At 42.8% G+C, this 19,953-nt stretch overlaps 1 protein-coding gene across 6 annotated transcripts in view; it reads right to left on the bottom strand.

Moving 5' to 3' along the window:
* Positions 1-19,953, bottom strand: part of PTPRZ1 (protein tyrosine phosphatase receptor type Z1) — a 202,286-nt gene that overhangs the window by 64,035 nt on the left and 118,298 nt on the right. For all 6 annotated transcript variants that reach the window (XM_030549104.1, XM_030549106.1, XM_030549105.1 and 3 more), the window contains exons 7-8: positions 19,796-19,953; positions 18,792-18,942 (exon numbers count right to left, since the gene is read on the bottom strand). In XM_030549104.1, the coding sequence (XP_030404964.1) occupies positions 18,792-18,942; positions 19,796-19,953 (309 nt within the window). The remainder of the gene's footprint in view (positions 1-18,791; positions 18,943-19,795) is intronic.

Raw genomic sequence — 19,953 nt, 5'->3', positions numbered from 1 at the left:
TCCATTCTCTCCGGCAGCCAGAACCTTTTCATCACTCTGGAGTCAATATCCTCCCAAGGCAGGATCCCTGACCCTGAAGCTGGAGAAGGCACCTCTGGTGAGTGCACATTTGTAACTACAGTACAGGGTTTAAAAGCAATAGTGTTTAATGTTTGATTTGCCCTGAAGAATTGGGATGCATTCACAGCCAGTACAGCTACGGGAAAAGTCTGTTCACATGTCTGGGGATGGAGTGGGAATCCTCCAGGGAAATCTCCATGAGCTTTCCTGGATGTACTCTGAAAGCCTTTGCAGAAGGTTTCTTGGGAGGGCTGCCTTATTTCATCCTCCAGGGTAGGACACTTTACCGCACCAAGACAGTAGCAAGTATTCTGGAATCATTGTTAGCCTCAAGAGAGTGATATCATTCATGGTCACCTGGTTGAAATAGGGGAATTTTTTGTAAGGGAACAGTAAAAGGACCTCGTTCATGCTGGGTTGTTTGTGCTTGGCTAAAAGGGATCGTTCCAGAGAATAGCCACGTGGCAGGGGTAGGGGAGAAAGGGTCATCCCAGAGAATAGCCATGTGGCAGAAGAAGGGGTGTGCTGCACATCCACCCCAAAACCGAAGCCCCTTCTTTTAAATGTGAAACCCAACTCCTTGCTTGCTCTGGGAAAGGAGGGGCTGCAGTTTGAAAACATTCCCACAGATTATGAAGGGAGAAGAAGCCAATCCCACATACCAAAAGGCTTACCATGGCTGCCTGGAAACCGAATTCTGTTGCTCAGCCATGTGTGATGTGTCACCATACCAGCAGGCACTCAATATAAAAGGCAAAATGTGACCTTGTACCTAAAGCACATGTGCTGTCTGCTGTGAATTTCTTGATTCACTGTGAAAGAGTCTCCCTTTTGTTCTCAGAAATGTATCATCATAAATTTTACTCTCCCTTTTTATCTACCCCCAAGTGCAAATCAGCATACACTCCCCCATCATCTCCATCCCTGAGATTATCGCAGATTAGAAGGCGAAAAAAACCAAACTCGCGATGACATGTTTTCCGAGCTCATGCAGTCCTCCTGCACTGATAGGGCACAGCTGAATGCATGGAGGCATTCAGTGGCAGAGGCCAGGAAAGAATTAAGTGAGCATGAAGAGCAGAGGCAGGAAGTGATGCTGAGGTTAATGGGGGAGCAAAACGGACATGATGAAGCGTCTGTTGGGGGAGCAAATGGACACGATGAAGCGTCTCTTGAAGTTGCAGGAAAGCCAACAAGAGCACAGACCCCCATTGCATCCACTGTATAACTGCATGCCCTCCTCCCCATGTTCCATAGCCTCCTCACCCAGATGCCCAAGAATGCGGCAGGGGGAGGCTCCAGGCACCCTGCCACTCCACTCCAGAGGATGGCCCAAGCAACAGAAGGCTGTCATTCAAACAGTTTGATTTTTAGTGTGGCTACAATAAACAATGTGGCCTTGTCCTTCCCTCTTCCCCCACCCCACCCGGGCTACCTTGTCCGTTATCTCATTTTTCCCCCAATTAATAAAGAAAGAATGCATGATTTCAAAACAATAGTTATTTTATTTTGAAGAGGGGAGGGTGGTTGGCTTACAGGGAATTAAAATCAACAAAGGGGGTGGATTTGCATCAAGGAGAAACACACACAACTGTCACACCGAAGCCTGGCCCGTCATGAAACTGGTTTTCAAAGCCTCTCTGATGTGCAGTGGACCTAGCTGTGCTCTTCTAATCACCCTGGTGTCTGGCTGCTCAAAATCAGATGCCGGATGATTTGCCTCAACCTCCCACCCCACCATAAACGTCTCCCCCTTACCCTCACAGATATTATGGAGCACACAGAAAGCAGCAATAACAGTGGGAATGTTGGTTGTGCTGAGGTCTGACCTAGTCAGCAAATAGCGCCAGTGAGCTTTTAGATGTGCAAAGGCACATTCTACCATCATTCTGCACTAGCTCAGCCTATAGTTGAACTGCTCCTTACTACTGTCCAGGCTGCCTATGTACAGCTTCATAAGCCATGGGAGCAAGGGATAGGCTGGGTCACCAAGGATAACTACTGGCATCTCAACATCCCCAGCAGTAATTTTCTGGTCTGGGAAGTAAGTCCCTTCTTGCAGCTGCTCAAACAGCCCGGAGTTTCTAAAGATGCGAGCATCATGCACCTTTCCTGGCCATCCCATGTTGATGTCAGTGAAACATTCCTTGTGATCCATCAGTGCTTGCAACACCATTGAGAAGTACCACTTACGGTTTACGTACTGGGTGGCAAGGTGGTCCAGTGCCAAGATGCGGATATGCGTTCCGTCTATCACCCACCACAGTTAGGGAACCCCACTGCAGCAAACTCATCAGTATGACCTGCACATTTCCCAGAGTCACTACCCTTGACAATAGAACATCAATGATTGCATGGGCTACTTGGATCACAGCAGGACCCACAGTAGACTTGCCCACTCCAAATTGATTCTCGACTGACTGGTAGCAGTCAGGTGTTGCAAGCTTCCACAGGGCTATCACCACTTGCTTCACAACTGTCAGGGCAGCTCTCATCTTGGTATTCCTGTGCTTCAGGGTGGGGGAAAGCAACTCACAAAGTTCCAGGAAAGTGGCCTTATGCATGTGAAAGTTTCACAGCCACTCTGAATTATCCCATACCTGCAACACTATGTGGTCCCACCAGTCTGTGCTTGTTTGCTTGGCCCAAAATTGCATTCCACTGTATCAACCAGCCCCACTGCTGCCATGATGTCCCAATTGCCACAGCCCGTGCTTTCAGGAATGTCTGTGTCCACGTCCTCACCAAAATCGTCCTCATGCTGGTGTCTCTTAGCCAGATTCTGCATATACTCCAGGAAAAAGCGTGAGGTGTATACAATGCTCACAACAGCATTGGTGAGGGTGAGCTGGGCAGGCTCCATACTTGCCATGGTATGGTGTTGCACGGATAACCCAGGAAAAAAGGTGCAAAAATGGCAGGCGCCCTGCCATTGCTTTCATGGAGGGAGAGCCGACTGACGACATGTACCCCAAACCACCCGCGACAATGTTTTTGCCCCACCAGGCATTGGGAGCTTAACCAGAATTCCAATGGGCAGCGGAGACTGAGGGAACTGTGGGATAGCTACCCACAGTGCACTGCTCTGTAAATTGATGCTAGCCACGACACTGAGGATGCACTCCGCTGACTTAATGTGCTTAGAAGGGACATACACAATCAACTGTATAAAACAGATTTCTAAAAATAGACTTCTATAAAATCGACCTAATTATATAGTGTACACAGACCTTGAGACACTAAGCAGCATCTACTGACTGAAGTATTATCCACACTAATCATCACAATTTGATAGAGAGAATCATGATATTATGATAACCACAAGTCCTTGGAACAATCAATACTCCTGACATGTAAAGTAGATTATAACCTAAACCTTAAATAGCACTAGTTATTCAATTTGTGCAGGGCATTTGACCTAATATGGATATAAATTTTTATATTGTATTTTTCATATTTAGATTTTGTACTAGTTTACATTTGATTTACCAAATCAATTGTAAATTTACATTTGATGAGTGTGTATATATGTATATCCATATATGTATGTGTATGTATCCATAAAACTTCTGTAGGTGAGTATATATTATACATGTTCTAGAATGTCCAATGATATTTACAAGATAAAATTTGACTTTAAATATATTTGCATTGGAGATGTTTAGACTATTATTAGATAATATGGGGATGGAATTGAAGCCATCAGGGACCTGAACATGCCTACGCTGGCTTGTTTTAAGTCTGTTAAATTTTTTTTGTTTTCTGTTACAAATATATTTTGGAAGACACATGATATTTAACTACAGATCTTTTTGTGTACTTGATACTCTTAGAGGTTCAACTGAAGACATACATTCAATCATAACTAACCAGTATCTAACATGTATAAATACAGATCATATCGCAAACGTGGTTTTACAACATCAATGGGGAAATGTGTGTCTTGATGTCTTAATATATCATTTAAAACTTTGTCATGAATTTTCTTAGTGTGTGCTCCTGGAATGCAAAGGTACTTAATCAACCTTCCAAAAGAATTAAAATCCTGAGGTACCTCAGATCAAAAAAGTGCTAAGTAGCTTATTGAAGGAAACTCATCTAGCAGATATAACAGGATCAAGAAGATGGGGGTAGGTGCTGAGTATCATTCATCATTGAATCCTAAGAGCAGAGACAAATCCATCGTAATTCATAAAAGTGTAGCTTCTCAATATATACAGTCTTAGTCTGTTTCCCCTCAAAAATGTTAATTCTAGGAAGCATTTACAATCCAAGTGGAGATAATTCTGAATTTTCCAAAGACATAGTGGACATTCTTTCTAATAAAATAGACATTCCTGTATTATTGGGAGGTATCTAGAATAATATGCTAGACAGACATCTGGACTAATCCAGTTACTTGAGACCCAGCTCTCAAAGCACAATAGGTCAACCTCGCGGCAGCTGGGAGCTTGCGGATTCCTCGGCTCCGGAGTTCCCCTGCCGTCTGGGAGCTGCAGGGTATCCCCGCTACCTGCGGGAGCTTGGAGCTCTGGGGGTTGCCAAAGGTGGCTGGGGTACCCCACAGCTCACAGCCTCCGTGGGTGGCAGGGGACCCTGCAGCTCCCGAGCAACAAGGCTAAAGTCACGGAGGTCGATGGAATTCACAGATTCCAAGACTTCTGTGACCTCCGTGACTAAATTGTAGCCTTACTCGTGACATGAGAACTGCTTTAATTACTTTAATATTAAAGAAGAAAAAAGATGGTCACAATTGTGATGACTTCTGCCCCATATTTCTATTGAACACATATTGCAAAATAAATTTAAACATTTTAGCTACATGACTGAACACTATCATCCCACCAATTATACATGCAGATCAGGTTGCTTTCATTAAATGCCCATTGGCTGCTGCTAACACAAGAAAAATCGCTCACTTTATCTAGCAAGCTCAGATGTTTCCACAGAGTTATCTCTAGATGCAAAGAAAGCCTTCGATAAGGTTGAATGGCTTTACCTAATGAATTCTAAATGAATACTACTAAAAGAATTCAGATTTGGACCAATATTCCCAGATTGGGTCAGGGTATTATACAACTCTCCCCACACTTTACTATCAACTATTTGAATTATTTCCCCCATATTACAGCTAGAAAGAGGGACATGATAGGACTGTCTGTCCCTTTTTACCCCTCCTTTTTAATCTCCCTTGTAGCACTGGCAATGTACATACATCAGCACTCAGCCACTGAACATGTGACTGGAAACAGGAGAGAATACAAAATCAATTTATATGTTGATGATATAATAGTACTAGTGAAGAATCCTCCTATCATTATTGAATGCAACTGATATTTTTTGAAAGATCTTTGGGTTTTGCATTAACTGGGATGAATCACAAGCAATAGATATATTCAAAAGACCAGATCCTTCTCAGTTTCAGCATTTTCCATTTCAAATATGAAAGGAAACAACTTATTTAGGTATTAAAATTTGTCCTAATCTTCCTGAAATGGTTTCTATAAATATGGACTATATATTAAAAGAAATGTCCAAGGATGTAGAGAGGTAGTATCTACTCCCTCTGCCCTTATTGGGAACAATAGAAATAGCCAAAATGAATATCTGTCTAAGATTGACTTCTATCATTAGCCTCTTGTCTTTCAAGGTCTCCCAGTTGCTCTTTCCTCGAATAAACAGTCTTATCATGCACTTTATATAGGATTAAAAAAATGGCCTCACTTGCCACACAAGACTCCAAAAATATCCTGGGCAGCTGCAAGGGGTGAGGGTTGCCAGATTTGTATCTATATTATCTAGCATTCCAAATGTGCCCTGTTGTAAGGTGGTTCCCTTCTAGTAGCTGTGTATACACATCAGCCTGGTTTTAAATGGAACAAAGCTTAACTATGTCATTTGGTTCCCTTTCTTCTTTTATATACCTTAAGAGGCTACCCACATCCTTAAGGAAAAGTCCAGACTTTGCATCTACAAGCGGCATTTGCTAATTCTCTTCTTGTACAACTAGGACATAACCCATGTCTCAGGATAAAGGCCAACTCGACACAAGACAAATTGGACAGAAAAAGGATTAACAAAAATTTAAGATATAGTACAAGATGATAGACTGACTTCCTTCAATTACATGTGTCAAAATATCAGCTATCCTTGTCTCATAGTTCCTTCTTGCAGCAACTGTGCTCAAGGATTCATGCAAGGATGAGGAGATAATTGGTCTGTTTCAACTCTCTCACTTCTAGAAGAACATGTTAAGAAATATGGAATCAAATATGGAATTCATTTTGTAGGAATTTAATAGGTGTCTTAATGCTTTGCACTACCTCCTCAATCTCAAAGAAAAATGGGAAAAAGTACTTAGCCATACTGTCACAACAGAAACCTGGGAAGATATCTGGCTTAATGTGAAAGATACTTCAAATTCTTTATCCTTGCGATTCTTCCAGAATGAGATATCAAACAGGCAATACTGGACTCCAGAACATTTGTTTAAGGCTAGATTGGCATCACACAGTGCAGGCGGGCGTTGCAAACAGCCCCTTGCCAATCCTCTATACGTGTTAAAAATGCATGTGTTCTGGAATGCCATATTCAGTGCTCTCTCAAAAACGTTAACTGTTGCTATCTGTCCTTCTCCAAACTTGGGTATTTTAGGGGTGCTGAATGAGTTGATATTACCAGTTAACATTAAGAAGTGGATTGCAGTAAATATTTTAGTGGCCAAAAGAGTTATTTTGAGACAATGGAAATCTACAATTTTCCCTTCATACACAGACTGGCTTAGTGAGCTCCCTACTATTACATTAATGAAAAAAAATGACTCAGTTTAATAGAAATGCCTGGAAAAATATGGGGATTTCTGGTCACACATGAAACTATTGCGTATTTTTGCAGTTTAGTATATATTAGTCCCTGATACTCATAGGTTATGTTCTTACTTATTTAGTCTCTGTAACCATAGATGCCCTGCATGACTTCTACGTGGGTCCAGATTTTTTGTTTGTTTTTTTCCAGGTTTTGAAAATAATGAGTGTTGAACTGTATTATTTAATATACTATTTCCATCTTGTGCATGTTATTATATATATTTTATATAAAAACAATACAAATAAATGTTAAAAAGGTCAAGCGTCAAGTAGGGGGAGAGTTAGCAATATACACTTCTGATTCCCAATCCTGTGCTGTAACCACCAAATAACTGCCTCCCTTATAGTGTCATCTGTTAAAATTTGATTGCATTATAATACATTTGTCTCTGTATTGCATAACCAGTTATTGCATGCTATTTACAACATTAATGTGTAACCCTGTAAATGCAAGTGTTCCATTCAAGATTGTTTGAATCCATAAATACAGATCTCCATCTTAGAAAGGAAAACCAGGGGCAAGGGAAGGAAGAGTTCAGGGTATACAAATTATGCTATAGTATTGTGTAGAGGTTAAAACATAAAACTCAGAGCAAAATCTTTTGGGTTCTTTTTCTGACTCTTCTACAGGGTCTTTATGTGACTTCGAACACGTCACTATGTAAAAAATGATCAAATGGCTAGAAGAATATCTACTTCACTGTGCCTGAGGCTTAATAAGCTCTTTGCAGGGGATTCTGAGATCCTCAGAAGAAAGAGGCTACAAAAATTCAAATTATTTTTAATGTCCCTACTAATCATTATATGACCCTCAAAGGAGAGAGAGCTATGGAAGATTGGGAGAGGGGGGGAGGAGAGCCAGAGAGAGTATAAAACTGAAGGAGTCAAGGAAAAAGAAAGAGAAGCAAGAACAAATACAAAATAGACATGTTAAGTTCAACATTTATTTATTAGAAAACGTTTGTGGGACTGAAATTTGCCCTGTGAAATAAAAGTTAGTTTGTGAGTACCACTGTTCTATTTATTCCTATCCAACAATCTTTTCATGCAAGGTCCGCCTAGCACTTCAATACTCTTCCAAAAATACGGGTGATTGAATACAAATTACATGGGAGAATCAGATTTTGTCACATTACTACTTAAATTACCTGAGAACTGTACCAGTGCGTGGTGTAAATTAGCACATCAGGCCTAAGAGGTTTATCCCTACATGACTAAATCACATTAACTTAGTATACAAACTATTTTGCAAAGGCTAACTAAAAGATTACAGATCATGTCAGCTCACACTGAAGAGTAAAGTGACCTAGTCCAGGGTTTAATACATACAGTATTATTTTCTATTCTAGCCTGGGACAGCTATGAGAATCTTTAATGAAGTTAATAGAGAGATCTTTTCCGATATCACTTTCCATTACATCATCTAATCCTACTTCTAGGAGATTTTAGTATCCTGGAATCCAATCTAATGTTCCTTTCATAAACTCTAATGACCTGTTCCTGTGGTAATCTCAGGGCTTCCACTCTGTCCTCATCTTCTCTGCTGATTTCAGCATCTATTCTCCTCCAATTCTTATTCCCTCCTGAGGAGATAGTGGCTCTGTCCTCTTCTGGCCTCCTCCTACCTCTCTGGCCATTCCTGCAATCCTTCTTATCTATTCACCCATTCTCTGGGGGGGTTCTACATGGCTCAGTCCTTAGACCTCTGTCTTCTCCTTTTACACTCTCTCTAAAGACCCATTTCTTCCACGAGGCTGACAAGCAACTGGCTAACTAATAACAGAAAAGTTGAGAAATCAGTGATATTTGCTTATTTAATTTAAAATGCATATATAAAATTGCACGTTGGCTGTGCCCCTCACCCATCATACGTCACTTGTCTTCTTAGATTGTAAAAGCTTTGCAGCATGGACGGTGTCTTTCTCTGTACACAGAAAGCACAGAGCCTACCACGTTTTTTGGTGCTACTACAATGCAAATAAAAAATTACAAACAGAAAACTGTGTTAAAAGAACATTGTTAAGGTTGCAAAGTCAAGCACTCAAAAGGTAGGAAATGGTAGAAATAAAGTTTTCTGTACAAACTCCCCCTGCTTGTTCATGTGCATATGATACAGCCTTTAATTACATGATCACATGCTATTTATTCCATAGGGCCAGTGCCTCATTCAGTGCACAGGATGGATGGTGTGGCAATACAATGTTCGTTTTCTCCTGATGGCTCAATGTGAGTCCCAGCCTATGCCTTATTTACTGTACTCTATGCAAACCCTGCTCTGAAGACAAAAATTAATTTCCTCATGGGGTTTACTCTGGTTCTCGTTGCTATGGCATATGAGTGCTTCACAAACATTAACTAATTTATTTTAACAAGACCCCTGTGAGGTGAGGGGATGGTATTATTTCTTTGGAGCAGGGACCTTACATTGATTGGGGAATGGCCTTTGAGTACCTGTGTAAGCTTGAAAGCTTGTCTCTCTCACTAACTGAAGTCAATCCAATAAAAGATATGTTCCCACCCACCTCCTCTTTCTAATATCCTGGGACCAACATGGCTACCACTACACTGTCACTAGATATGCCTTTTGCCATCTGTGTGAGAATCTGTCCAAATTTGGCCATTATAAGCTTTTGAAAAATCATATTTCACACATGGTTGGTAGAGAATTCTTAGATTTTAGCAGCTAAATTCCCCAAAGATTCCATGAGGACAAACCTTGTGAAGAGAAAACTGCAGTTTGCAGTAGAGGGGCAGAAACAGACAGTGAACTTTTAATTAACTTTGCAATTTGCATCTTGACCACAGGAGGGCACTGAAACTAAATATTGTTTTGCAAAAGAAAACTCTACAATAGGCTGGAGGAAGTGCTAAAAGTTCTTTTTTTGTATGGGCAAATAAAACAATGAAAATTAGTGAGAATGTCTTTTTCCCTCACTAGGACATACTGATGATCCTTATAAATTATTCTGAAACCTATCATTGTGCCCATTTTCATATTTTGAATGTACAGTGGTGATGTGTTACTGTCTTTGTTATAGTGAATTCCTTGAGGTGCAGTACGAGAAAATGTGAATACCCACATTAAATTGTCTTTTCAAACCACTTTCAATTACATTCAGTCACTCCAACTGTTGCTATTACAGCTCCTGTCCTCCAGATGGCATAAGGAAAACAATACAAATAACCAGAGGATGTTTTTTGCCTTTTCAATTGTAAGCAACCAGGGGAAGCTGGAACAATTTGTATGGCAGGGTGCTGAGAGCCATTGAACTAAACTATAAACCCTGTATACAGAAAACCACTTCAAGCCAGAGGGTGTGGCAGCACCTATGATGAGGGATGCTGTCAATTGGTAGGACACAACCCAGTGCTCAGTGCCCTGTTGAATTGGCTGTATGGGGAAGCAGCTGGCCCCACCCCCTCTTTCCATGGGAATTCAGAGTCTTTCCATGGCGAAAAGGGGAGGCTGAAATTGAAAGTGATTTGGCAGTCCCATGTATTGTCAGGAGGCTATATCTTTTTAGTCACCCTCACTGCAAGTTGTAGTTGTAGTATTGGCCTTGTGGCTGAGGAGTGAATACATTTCCTACTAGTGAGCACTGTAGATACGGATGATAACGTTTAAATCATCACTTTAAATCATCTAATGTAGTGTTCAGTTCAGTCAATCAGCAGGTCCCCTCCCTTCTGCACAAGCAACAACCTTGAGAGCAATAGACTCTCCCAAGGACGGGAAACCAAAACCAATCTAAGCTGGTCAATGAGACCAGGTGGATGGGGCCAGGAGCCTTCCCCAGTGACCCAAAGAACCTAGACACAGGAAGAAGAGGCCTAAGCAGACTGGGAAGTACAGGAGGCACAGGACTGAGAATGAGAAGCTGCCAGCTGGCAAAGGACAACAGCCCTATCAGCTGCTGGGGGTAAGGGTCAGAGACACTGCAGGGGATTCAGAGCCTAGAGGGAGAGATCCAGCATTCTAGCAGCTGAATGGGAGAAAGCTAGTGAGATAAAGATGAGCAGCTGCAGGGAGAATTGCTGGAAAGAAGTAGCCCAGCAGTTGGAGGGTGTAGGGAAGATTTAGGGAGGGGGAACGGGGAGAGAAGACTGCTTGATAGCAGGGCTCACAGAACAACAGGGTTTGTGTAGGAGAAGGCGCTGGGAGGAGCAGTGAGCACCAGATAAAATAACTGAAACATGTTCATACAATACACACAAAGCCAATATCCAAAACCAGTGGGGCAAAGGTTCCAGGCAGCTATTAACCTGAGGACTCAACTTTATTAGCCTCACTGAAAAATGCCCCCAAACCACTTCTTCCAAGCCACATACATGCAATTAAAAAAAAAAAGCCACTTTCGGCTACCTATGTACATTTATAATTGCTCTGCAGGAATGGTCTGGCTATTGTTCTTCCTACGTAATTAATCTATTTATGATTCAATACATGTTACTGATGAGCAGGAACAGTTATCTGTTTTTTTCCAGACTATCTTGTGCAGGAATGGAAATGGCTTTTGCAAAGTGTGAGACGCATTGTGTGCTATGTGACACGCCGCAGCTTTACTGACATGTCATTGCTTGAAAGCACAGGCGCTGATTTTTGTTTCTGCTGGGTGCTCTTCTTTGCCCCATCCCCTCTGTGAGACCGGCGGGCGGGGTCTTTGGTGGGGGGAGAAGAGGCTGAGTGGGGCATGGCCTCGGGGCAGAGCAGGGACGGGTCCTTGGGGGAAAAAGGGTAAGTGGGGGCAGGCCATTAGAGCAGAGTGCAGGCAGGGCCTCCAGAGAAAGAGACTGAGCAGGGGCAGGGCCTTGGGGTGGAGCATCAGGCAGAGCCTGGGAGAATCGGGGGGAAGAGGCTGAGCAGGGGCAGGGCCTCGGAGTGGAGGTCAGACAGGACTTTGGGGGAAAGAGGCCAAGTGGGGGTGAGTTCTCAGGGCAGATAATGGGCAGAGCGGGGGGCGGGGCCAAGGTCTGGGCACTGGGACCAACAAAAGATTAATCTGGCCCTGCAGGTACTGAGCACCCCTATTTTTTTTTGGTAGGTGCTTGAGTCACCCATGGAGTTGGTGCCTATGCTCTAAAGTCACTTATTGATGTCTTTTGCTTGAGTAGGAGGCATGTCACATGCCACAGAATGCAGCAGCCCAAACTTCAAAATCCTGTACTGCATGTTGGTCAGGCATGTTGTGTTTCTGGACTCCATGTAATTCACTATTGTTTTGGTCAAAACAGTGATGAATTGTTGGCTTAGCTAAAAAAGGAAGTTGCCATACATTAATGTGACGAAGTCCTATCTAGACTTGTTTGAAATATTTCCAAAAAAACCCTCCAAATCCACACAAAACTTTTCATATTGGGTTACCAACTAGAAATTTATACCAGCTTGATGTAAAGCTTCTGTAAATTTCATGAACAGTTTGAGTGACTCTGGGTCTAATTTTGAGCGAACTAGGCCAATTTATGGATTTCTATAATTTGTTATGTTAGAGATCATTCTTTTTTAAGCACTTTACAACCCTGCCCCAAATAGATTGCAACTCAAAAATCATGTGAATTTTGAAATATGGTTTGGTTTCAATTTTGACGTGGATTCAGGTGAATCCCAAGAGTTTTGACTGAGTTTGGCTTTGAGATTTTGAATTTGAATTCAAAATTGAAAATGAAACTCTAGGTATTGTTTGTGAGACCATGATAATCAGTCTGAAGAAAATGGGACCATTTCTGTCTTGCTCCCAAGCTCCAGGATGGACCAGGGAGCTGGTTCCAGCATCCCAATTCTGAGGGCCAGCCCCAACCCAGACGCCACTTAGAGCTGTCCAGCAACAGCTCTAACTTTTGCTACTGGAGTAGGGCCCTTAGTAAACCCTATGCCAGTGGAGGATTGGCATGGTCAAGCTCTGCTATGCTACAACACATCTTCTGTGCTGGAAGTAGGGGAGGCACAGGACAGGTCTACACTACAGCCCAGATTGATGCTCTGAGATAGATCCACCGGTGGTTGATTTAGTGAAGACCAGCCAAATTGATAGCAGATCGCTCTCCAGTTGATCCCTGTACTCTACCCCCAATGAGAAGAGTAAGGTAAGTCGATGAGAGAGTTTCTCCTGTCGACCCCCCGCGGTGTAGAACCCGCAGTAACTCGACCTAAGGTACGTCAACTCCAGCTACGTCATTCACGTAGCTGGAGTTGTGTAGTGTAGGTTGACTTATCGCGGTAGTGTAGACATAGCCTCAGATGCAGGGCCCAGCAGTGGTACAAATATATCAGCATCAGAGTTGCCTGTGCCAGGGAAATTCTCTGCTTGTGATTTGTGGCTGAATTATGTCTCCTTTATGAGTGGTATTAAGAGGCCATAATCAGGCTTGAGGCTGTGATCCAATATTTGCACGAGATCCTGTAAAGAGAAATTGCTGAGTTTCACACAGCTCTAGTTCTAAGGAAAATACAAAACGTTGGGTTAAAAGGTGTTTTATGTTGAGCACATACTGTTACTTTTTAATTTTAAGAACTTATAGACTTTTTATGTCTTTACTGAGTCTGTGTAAGATTACCAGGAGCTGTATTTCTACAGTTATCCTACAGGACACCATTAGAGGAGTACATTTGCTGACATGTTACATAAACAGCTTGGTGTCTGTCAATATTATTTTCAGATGTACATGAACAGCAGTTGAGCACTGTTAGACATAAACAGATTTTCATTTCTGTTGGGGCTGGGGACAGATAAAGAGCTAAAGTTTTCTTGCAAGCTTTCTGTGTTGAGCCCTGACATGCGGCCTTTAAGTCTACTGCTAATGAAAAATATGCCACATATGAAAATTACATGCAACACTGTGCAGGCAGAGAATGAAATACCTTTCAACCTAAAACAAAGCAATTGCTGCAAGGAAAGTTTGCCAATGCTGGCATGGCTGCATGGAAATTCCTGACAGCTCATTTCTGAACTCAGTGTGTAATTAAATAGGGAGTGTATTTCCCATCACTAGCAGCATTTTAGACCTCATGGAACAATTCCACTCAGATAACCAATAATAAATAACAATAACAATAATAATAAACGAAAGGCGCAATCCTACTCTCTATGAGAGATTGCATTGACTCCAACAGGAAAAGGATTTGGCCCTAATCTCCTTATTATATAATTTTAACTTTTCAAATGGGCACTAGAGTAAGGTTCATGTTGCAATTTCTCCTACGTTAACTGCAGGGAAGTCAGAGATTTTTTTTCTGCTAACTATAATATTCGTTGTAGTTTCTATTGGTTCTAGAAAATAAATGGCATATGATTCCATTTATTACTGAAGTTAGCCATTCATGTTTTAATGTTATATTTCAGCATTTCAGAGCTCCTAAAGATCCTTTCAGAACAATGACAGTTTTCTTCTATTTTCTTTATCTACTACCCGTTCAGAACAAGTACCTCAAATACTACAAATTCAAGTTCTCAAATAAGCATATTTTAGATAAATATTGCTCTTGATACACGTCCATAGCTGATGTTAATATAAAAGGAAGCTATATGTATTCACATCAAGAGTAATCACCCTTTCCTTTCATTACAGTGAGTTAACACGTTAGGATGAATTGTAAAATATGTGCACATCTGGAATTTTTATTAACCCATGCCTAGCCCTCCATTTTGCCTATGGGCAGAGCAGAATGTTTAACTTACAATTAGACATTTTAAATTCCTCCTTCAGAACAAATACTAAATGTGTTTGTTGCCAGGGTGATATGAAGAGCAGAATAAATATGTTTCCTAAGATCAGTAGATGGAAAACACTTCGCTCTGTGTCTGTACGTCTATACTGCAATAAAAGACCCATGGCTCAGCTGTGGCTGGCCCCGGTGAGCTGACTCAGGCTCATGGGGGTAAGGCTGTAGAGCTAAAACCTGTGGTGTAGACATTTGAGCTTGGGTTCTGTAGACCAACCCCACTCGCTGGGATCCAGCCCGAGCCTGAACGTTTGTTTACACTGCAATTTTTAGCCCCACAGCCTGAGCCACGAGTCCAAGTCAGCTGACCTGGGCTCTGAGACTAGGTGCAGCAGGTTTTTTATTGCAATGTACACATACCCTGTTATACAAGTCTATCAGTAATGTATGAAAATGTCTGTTGTGCTAGTCTGAAACTGGAAGCTATAGAAAAGTCAAACTATATTCATGCAGTGTTAAGTATGAGGTTTTAATTGCACAACTGTCAGACACTTTGGATACTCAGTACAAAATATTTAATCAGTAGTGGAGCTGAGGTTACTCCCTATGTACACTGACTGTGTGACTGAGAGCAGAAAAGGGCCTTGCTAACTTTAGATTGTTTCTCCACACATGCATAATGAAAGGGCACTTTGGCAATGAAATGTTGCCTGCTAGGGCAGAAAGGGAGAAGCTGGATACAAATCTACCTATGCAGTTCTATCCCCCATTGTGTAAACCTGCACACTTGTGAGAGTCAGCACAGAGAGGGCTCCTCCAGGCTTTTGGGTGTGCGATGGGAGGGACAGAACAGTGCTGTAGCCCACTTTCTGTGGCACTATCCCCCACTCTGCCCCCTATTTTATGTGGAAATCCAGGTGGGGGTAACAGCTCAAAGCTGTATTAACTCCCTCTGGGTTCCTTCCACTAGTGCTAGTGACCTGCGGGGACATGACCATTGGCAGAAGTGCTGCCAGATGGAGAGAGGTAGAGTGGAAGAAGGAGCCAGGCATGCAGATGCCTTCTCTCACAATAAGTATGGAGTCTCATCCCAGTGGAAAACCTTATTGGTGGATCTCAGATTCCACAGGCTTCAGAGGCCTCATCCCCTCCCAACAACATGGACCCCCTAAACTCAAAAGGATGATCCATTTGAGGGAATGATCTGCCTCTATGGGCCCTCCTTCAAGCATCTCCTTGGGAGGGGAAAATCTTAGGTCTGGTCTATACTGCACAGTTAGGTCAACACAAGCAGCTTACGTCAATCTAAGCATGTCAGTGTTCATGTGACAGCCTTCCTCCCATGGAAGTAAGTGTCCTAATACACCGACATCATAACTCCACCTCCATGAGAGGCATAGGGCTTACAGCAGTGTAGTTAGGGTGACGCAGTGTCTATATAGGTTTCAGTGGTAGCAATGTTAGTCTGTATCAGCAACTGCATTACTTACATCAGCTGTTGGCTGCTCCATGCTGGGGCCGTGAAATTGACAAGAAAGCTGGGCAGGTACAGCCCAGCTGCTTCTGGCTCCCCACTCCCAGATGGGATGCTGCCCGGAGGCTCCCCACTCAGGGAGCCGAGAAGACTGGATGGCTGACCCCCAGGTCTTTGCGGGGAGCCGGGGGGAAAGGGAGGACAAGCTGAACTCCTGGCAGAGAGCTGTGTGGAGTTGAGAGCCCTGGCTCTCAGCCTCCACACTGCCCCCATCAGCTGGTGGAAGTGCTCCTGGTGAGGACGCACACCACTGACAGAAGGAAGGTAGTAATTACTGTGGTGGCTGAAAGTCGACCTAACATAAGTTGACTTAGGGCTGTCGTGTCGACATGCTCTTAGGCCTTGGCTATACTGGCGCTCTACAGCGCTGCAACTTTCTCGCTCAGGGGTGTGAAAAAACACCCCCCTGAGCGCTGCAAGTTACAGCGCTGTAAAGTGCTAGTGTAAACAGTGCCCCAGTGCTGGGAGCGTGGCTCCCAGCACTGTAACCTAATCTCCCCGGCGAGGTGGAGTACCACGACCATACTCACACTTCAGAGTGCTGCCGCGGGAGCACTTTGGAGTTTCGAGTGTAGCCAAGCCCTTAGTTATTTTCCAAACTGAATTTCTTCAAACAAGGTAGAGTGCATGTTCTTCATGTAAAAGTGTCTGTGCACGTGAAAAGTATGATGCTATGAAACAGCAGTTTGTTTAACTCTTTGACCTCAATTCTACCTAGTATTAAACACTTACCATGCTCCATCCCTCCCCATTCCTGTGTTTGAAAAATTCAGATACAGTTTGGTATCTTTTTATGAAGCTTTTCCCCCTCAGAAAAATCATTTATTGGCTGAGACCAAGTGATGACAAATTTCAGCCCCAAGAACAATTATCTGAGAATGTTGTAATAGTTTGAAAGGATGGGCTCAGAAGTGAAGTATCATTTTGGCTAATTATAGCAAAGATGCTATAAATCTATCCCATTTATCATCATTTTGATTCAAATAGCATCACATATATGTGCCAGGGGCCCAATCCTGTAAGGGTTCTGAATACAGAACATCCACTGACTTCATTGAAAGTTCCAAGCAGGGTCTTTTTAGTATCAGGCCCAGAACCAGTGGGAAATGTTCATGGCACAGGCTCCAATGTACCAAAATGCCGGGGGTTTTCGACCCCTAGCCCTGCCCCCACTCTACCCCTTCCCCAAGCACCTCCACCTCTTCCCACCCCTTTCTCACCCCCACCCCTCCTCTTCCCACCACCACTTCCCCAGAAAGCACCGCATCCTCACTCCTCCCCCTGCCCACAGCCTCCTGCATGCCACAAAACAGCTGATCTGCAGGGCCTGCAGGCAGGTGGGAGCTGACTGGGGAGCTACCAGTGGGAGCTTAGAATCCACCATTTTTTCCCTGTGGGTGCTTCAGCCCTGGAGCACCCACGGAGTTGGGGCCTATGGTTCATGGAATCGAAGCTGGTAAAAATTACCACTCTTTTCCCCCTCCCTCCCTTTTGGGGTGTATTTGTACTTGTGAATATAAATTCCTAATTAATAGATTTAGTGCTAATTTTTGCTGTCAGTTACATGGATATAGTTTCTATTGATTTATGTGAGATTCCGCAGGTGTAGCAGAGAACAAAATTTGACCTTTGATGCTGTATCCATTTACAGTAAATGACACACAGTGGCCTGAGTTATGGCTGATCAGAAGTAGCTTCTCTCTTGCAGTTGCTTGGTAGCTTAAGTTAAATGAATTTGGTGGTTTCCTTTTAGATGTTACTGACAGTGGTCCCACATCACACAACAAAGAATTAAATTGGTATGGAGAATGAAGTACTCTTTGGGTACGTCTTCACTACCCACCGTATCGGCGGGTAGCAATCAATTGCTTGGGGATCGATATATTGCGTCTCATCTAGAAGCGATATATCGATCCCCGAACGCACTTATATTGATTCCGTAACTCCACCAACCCGAACGGAGTTGTGGAATCGACAGGGGGAGCCACGGACATCGATCCCGCGCCGTGAGGACAGTGAATAATTCGATCTTAGATACTTCGACTTCAGCTACGTTATTCATGTAGCTGAAGTTGCGTATCTAAGATCGATTTTCCCCCGTAGTGTAGACCAGCCCTTTCAGTCCTATGACTGCAGTGGTGTTAATGGGCTACTTTACTTTGAATGGTCCCACTTAAAATATGTGCAAACTACTTATGCAAAATTATCTGCTCCACCTTGTATTTAGCTGTGACACTCTAAGTACCTTTTCCAGACCTGAAGAAGAGCTCTGTGTAGCTCAAAACCTTGTTTCTCTCATCAACAGAAGTTGGTCCAATAAAAGATATTACCTCACCCCCCCCGCACCTTGTGTCTCTAAAATCCTAGGACTGACATGGCTACAACACTGCGTACCCCTCAAGATGGCAGCTTTGATCAGTGTTGAAGCTGCACAGGGACACTTGAACTGATGTCCTCTTCACTACATGTGCTCTGTAGATGCAAGAATTTAATTTTCTACTCCATTTAATCTGGCATTTTTTTTATGAGCATTAACCTGTCTTTTAAAGCTGTGTGTTATTAGGATCTTTTCTTCTTCAAGTTAAAATCAGTATCTTGTTATTGGGGTCAATAGTTGTACTTAAAACAGTCTTATAATCTCTGAAGCCCGCAGTAGTAATTACTCTGTAAATACCTGCTTCATGAATTTCTTCTTGGCCAGTGTATGAGGAAAACACCTGTCCAAAGAATTTATATTGCTGTTCTCTAAAGTTGTTTTGCAGGTAGTCCATCAGCATGACATAGCCAGACTGCTGCATTGTAAGGACTTCACAAAATACAGCCAACTGAAAAATAAAAGACGGCACACTTCCTCTAAGTCATAAAAATGAACTGGATTCTGATATTAGGCACAACTTTGAGAAATGGAAGGTGTGTAGATTGTCTCAGTTCAGAAAAAGCAGCAAAGAGTCCTGTGGCACCTTATAGACTAACAGACGTCTGTTAGTCTATAAAGTGCCACAGGATTCTTTGCTACTTTTACAGATCCAGACTAACTCAGCTACCCCTCTGATACTCAGTTCAGGAATAATCCCAGTAAACGTTGTGATTCAGACACATACCTCTGAGGGCATGAGTACACTGCAATTAAACACTTGCAACTGGTCCATGTCAGCTGACTTGGCTTGCAGGGCTCGGGCTAAGGGACTGTTTAATTGCAGTGTAGACATTTGGGCTTGGACTGCAACCCAAGCTCTGGGACCCTCTCACCTCACAAGGTCCTAGAGCCCGGGTTCCAGCCCATGCCTGAATGTCTATACCACAATCAAACAGCTCCTTAGCCTGATCTCCAGTAACCTGAGTCAGCTGGCATGGATCAGCCGTGTTTTTTTAATTACAGAGATAACCTGAGTCACTATTCCTCCAGTGTTTCCTACTGTTTTCTTTGGGTTAGTAGTTTACTTTGCACAGGCACGTAGTCAGAATCTAGCCATGAATGAAAACGTGGGGGTGGGGGTGGAGGGGATTACTCACACAAATAGATTTTAATTGAAACATGTGCAAGTGAAAAGCTAGAAAAAAGAAATGTTAGGTTGTTAGGCTAGAAACTAATGCCATGCACTTTTACTACATACATGAAAACTGTTTTTCCTTTCAAATAAGAACAATTATTTCTTTCACATGGATTAAATGAATTACCTGGTTTTCAGAAATGTTAATGGGATCTTTAAACACAATCCATTCGACTGTCTCTGAGCAGGGAGGCGTCGACAAAGATCCATTATAAGTGTAATATTTGTCTGTTGAGTTCGGCAAAAGGTTCAGCAAAACAAATGGCTCTAATGCAGCCTGTTTTC

This window comes from Gopherus evgoodei, chromosome 1 (genome assembly GCF_007399415.2).
Source record: "Gopherus evgoodei ecotype Sinaloan lineage chromosome 1, rGopEvg1_v1.p, whole genome shotgun sequence".
Classification (NCBI taxonomy): Eukaryota; Metazoa; Chordata; order Testudines; family Testudinidae; genus Gopherus; species Gopherus evgoodei.
The sequence above is the reverse complement of the archived record's forward strand: the minus strand, read 5'-3'. Positions and strand labels throughout refer to the sequence as shown.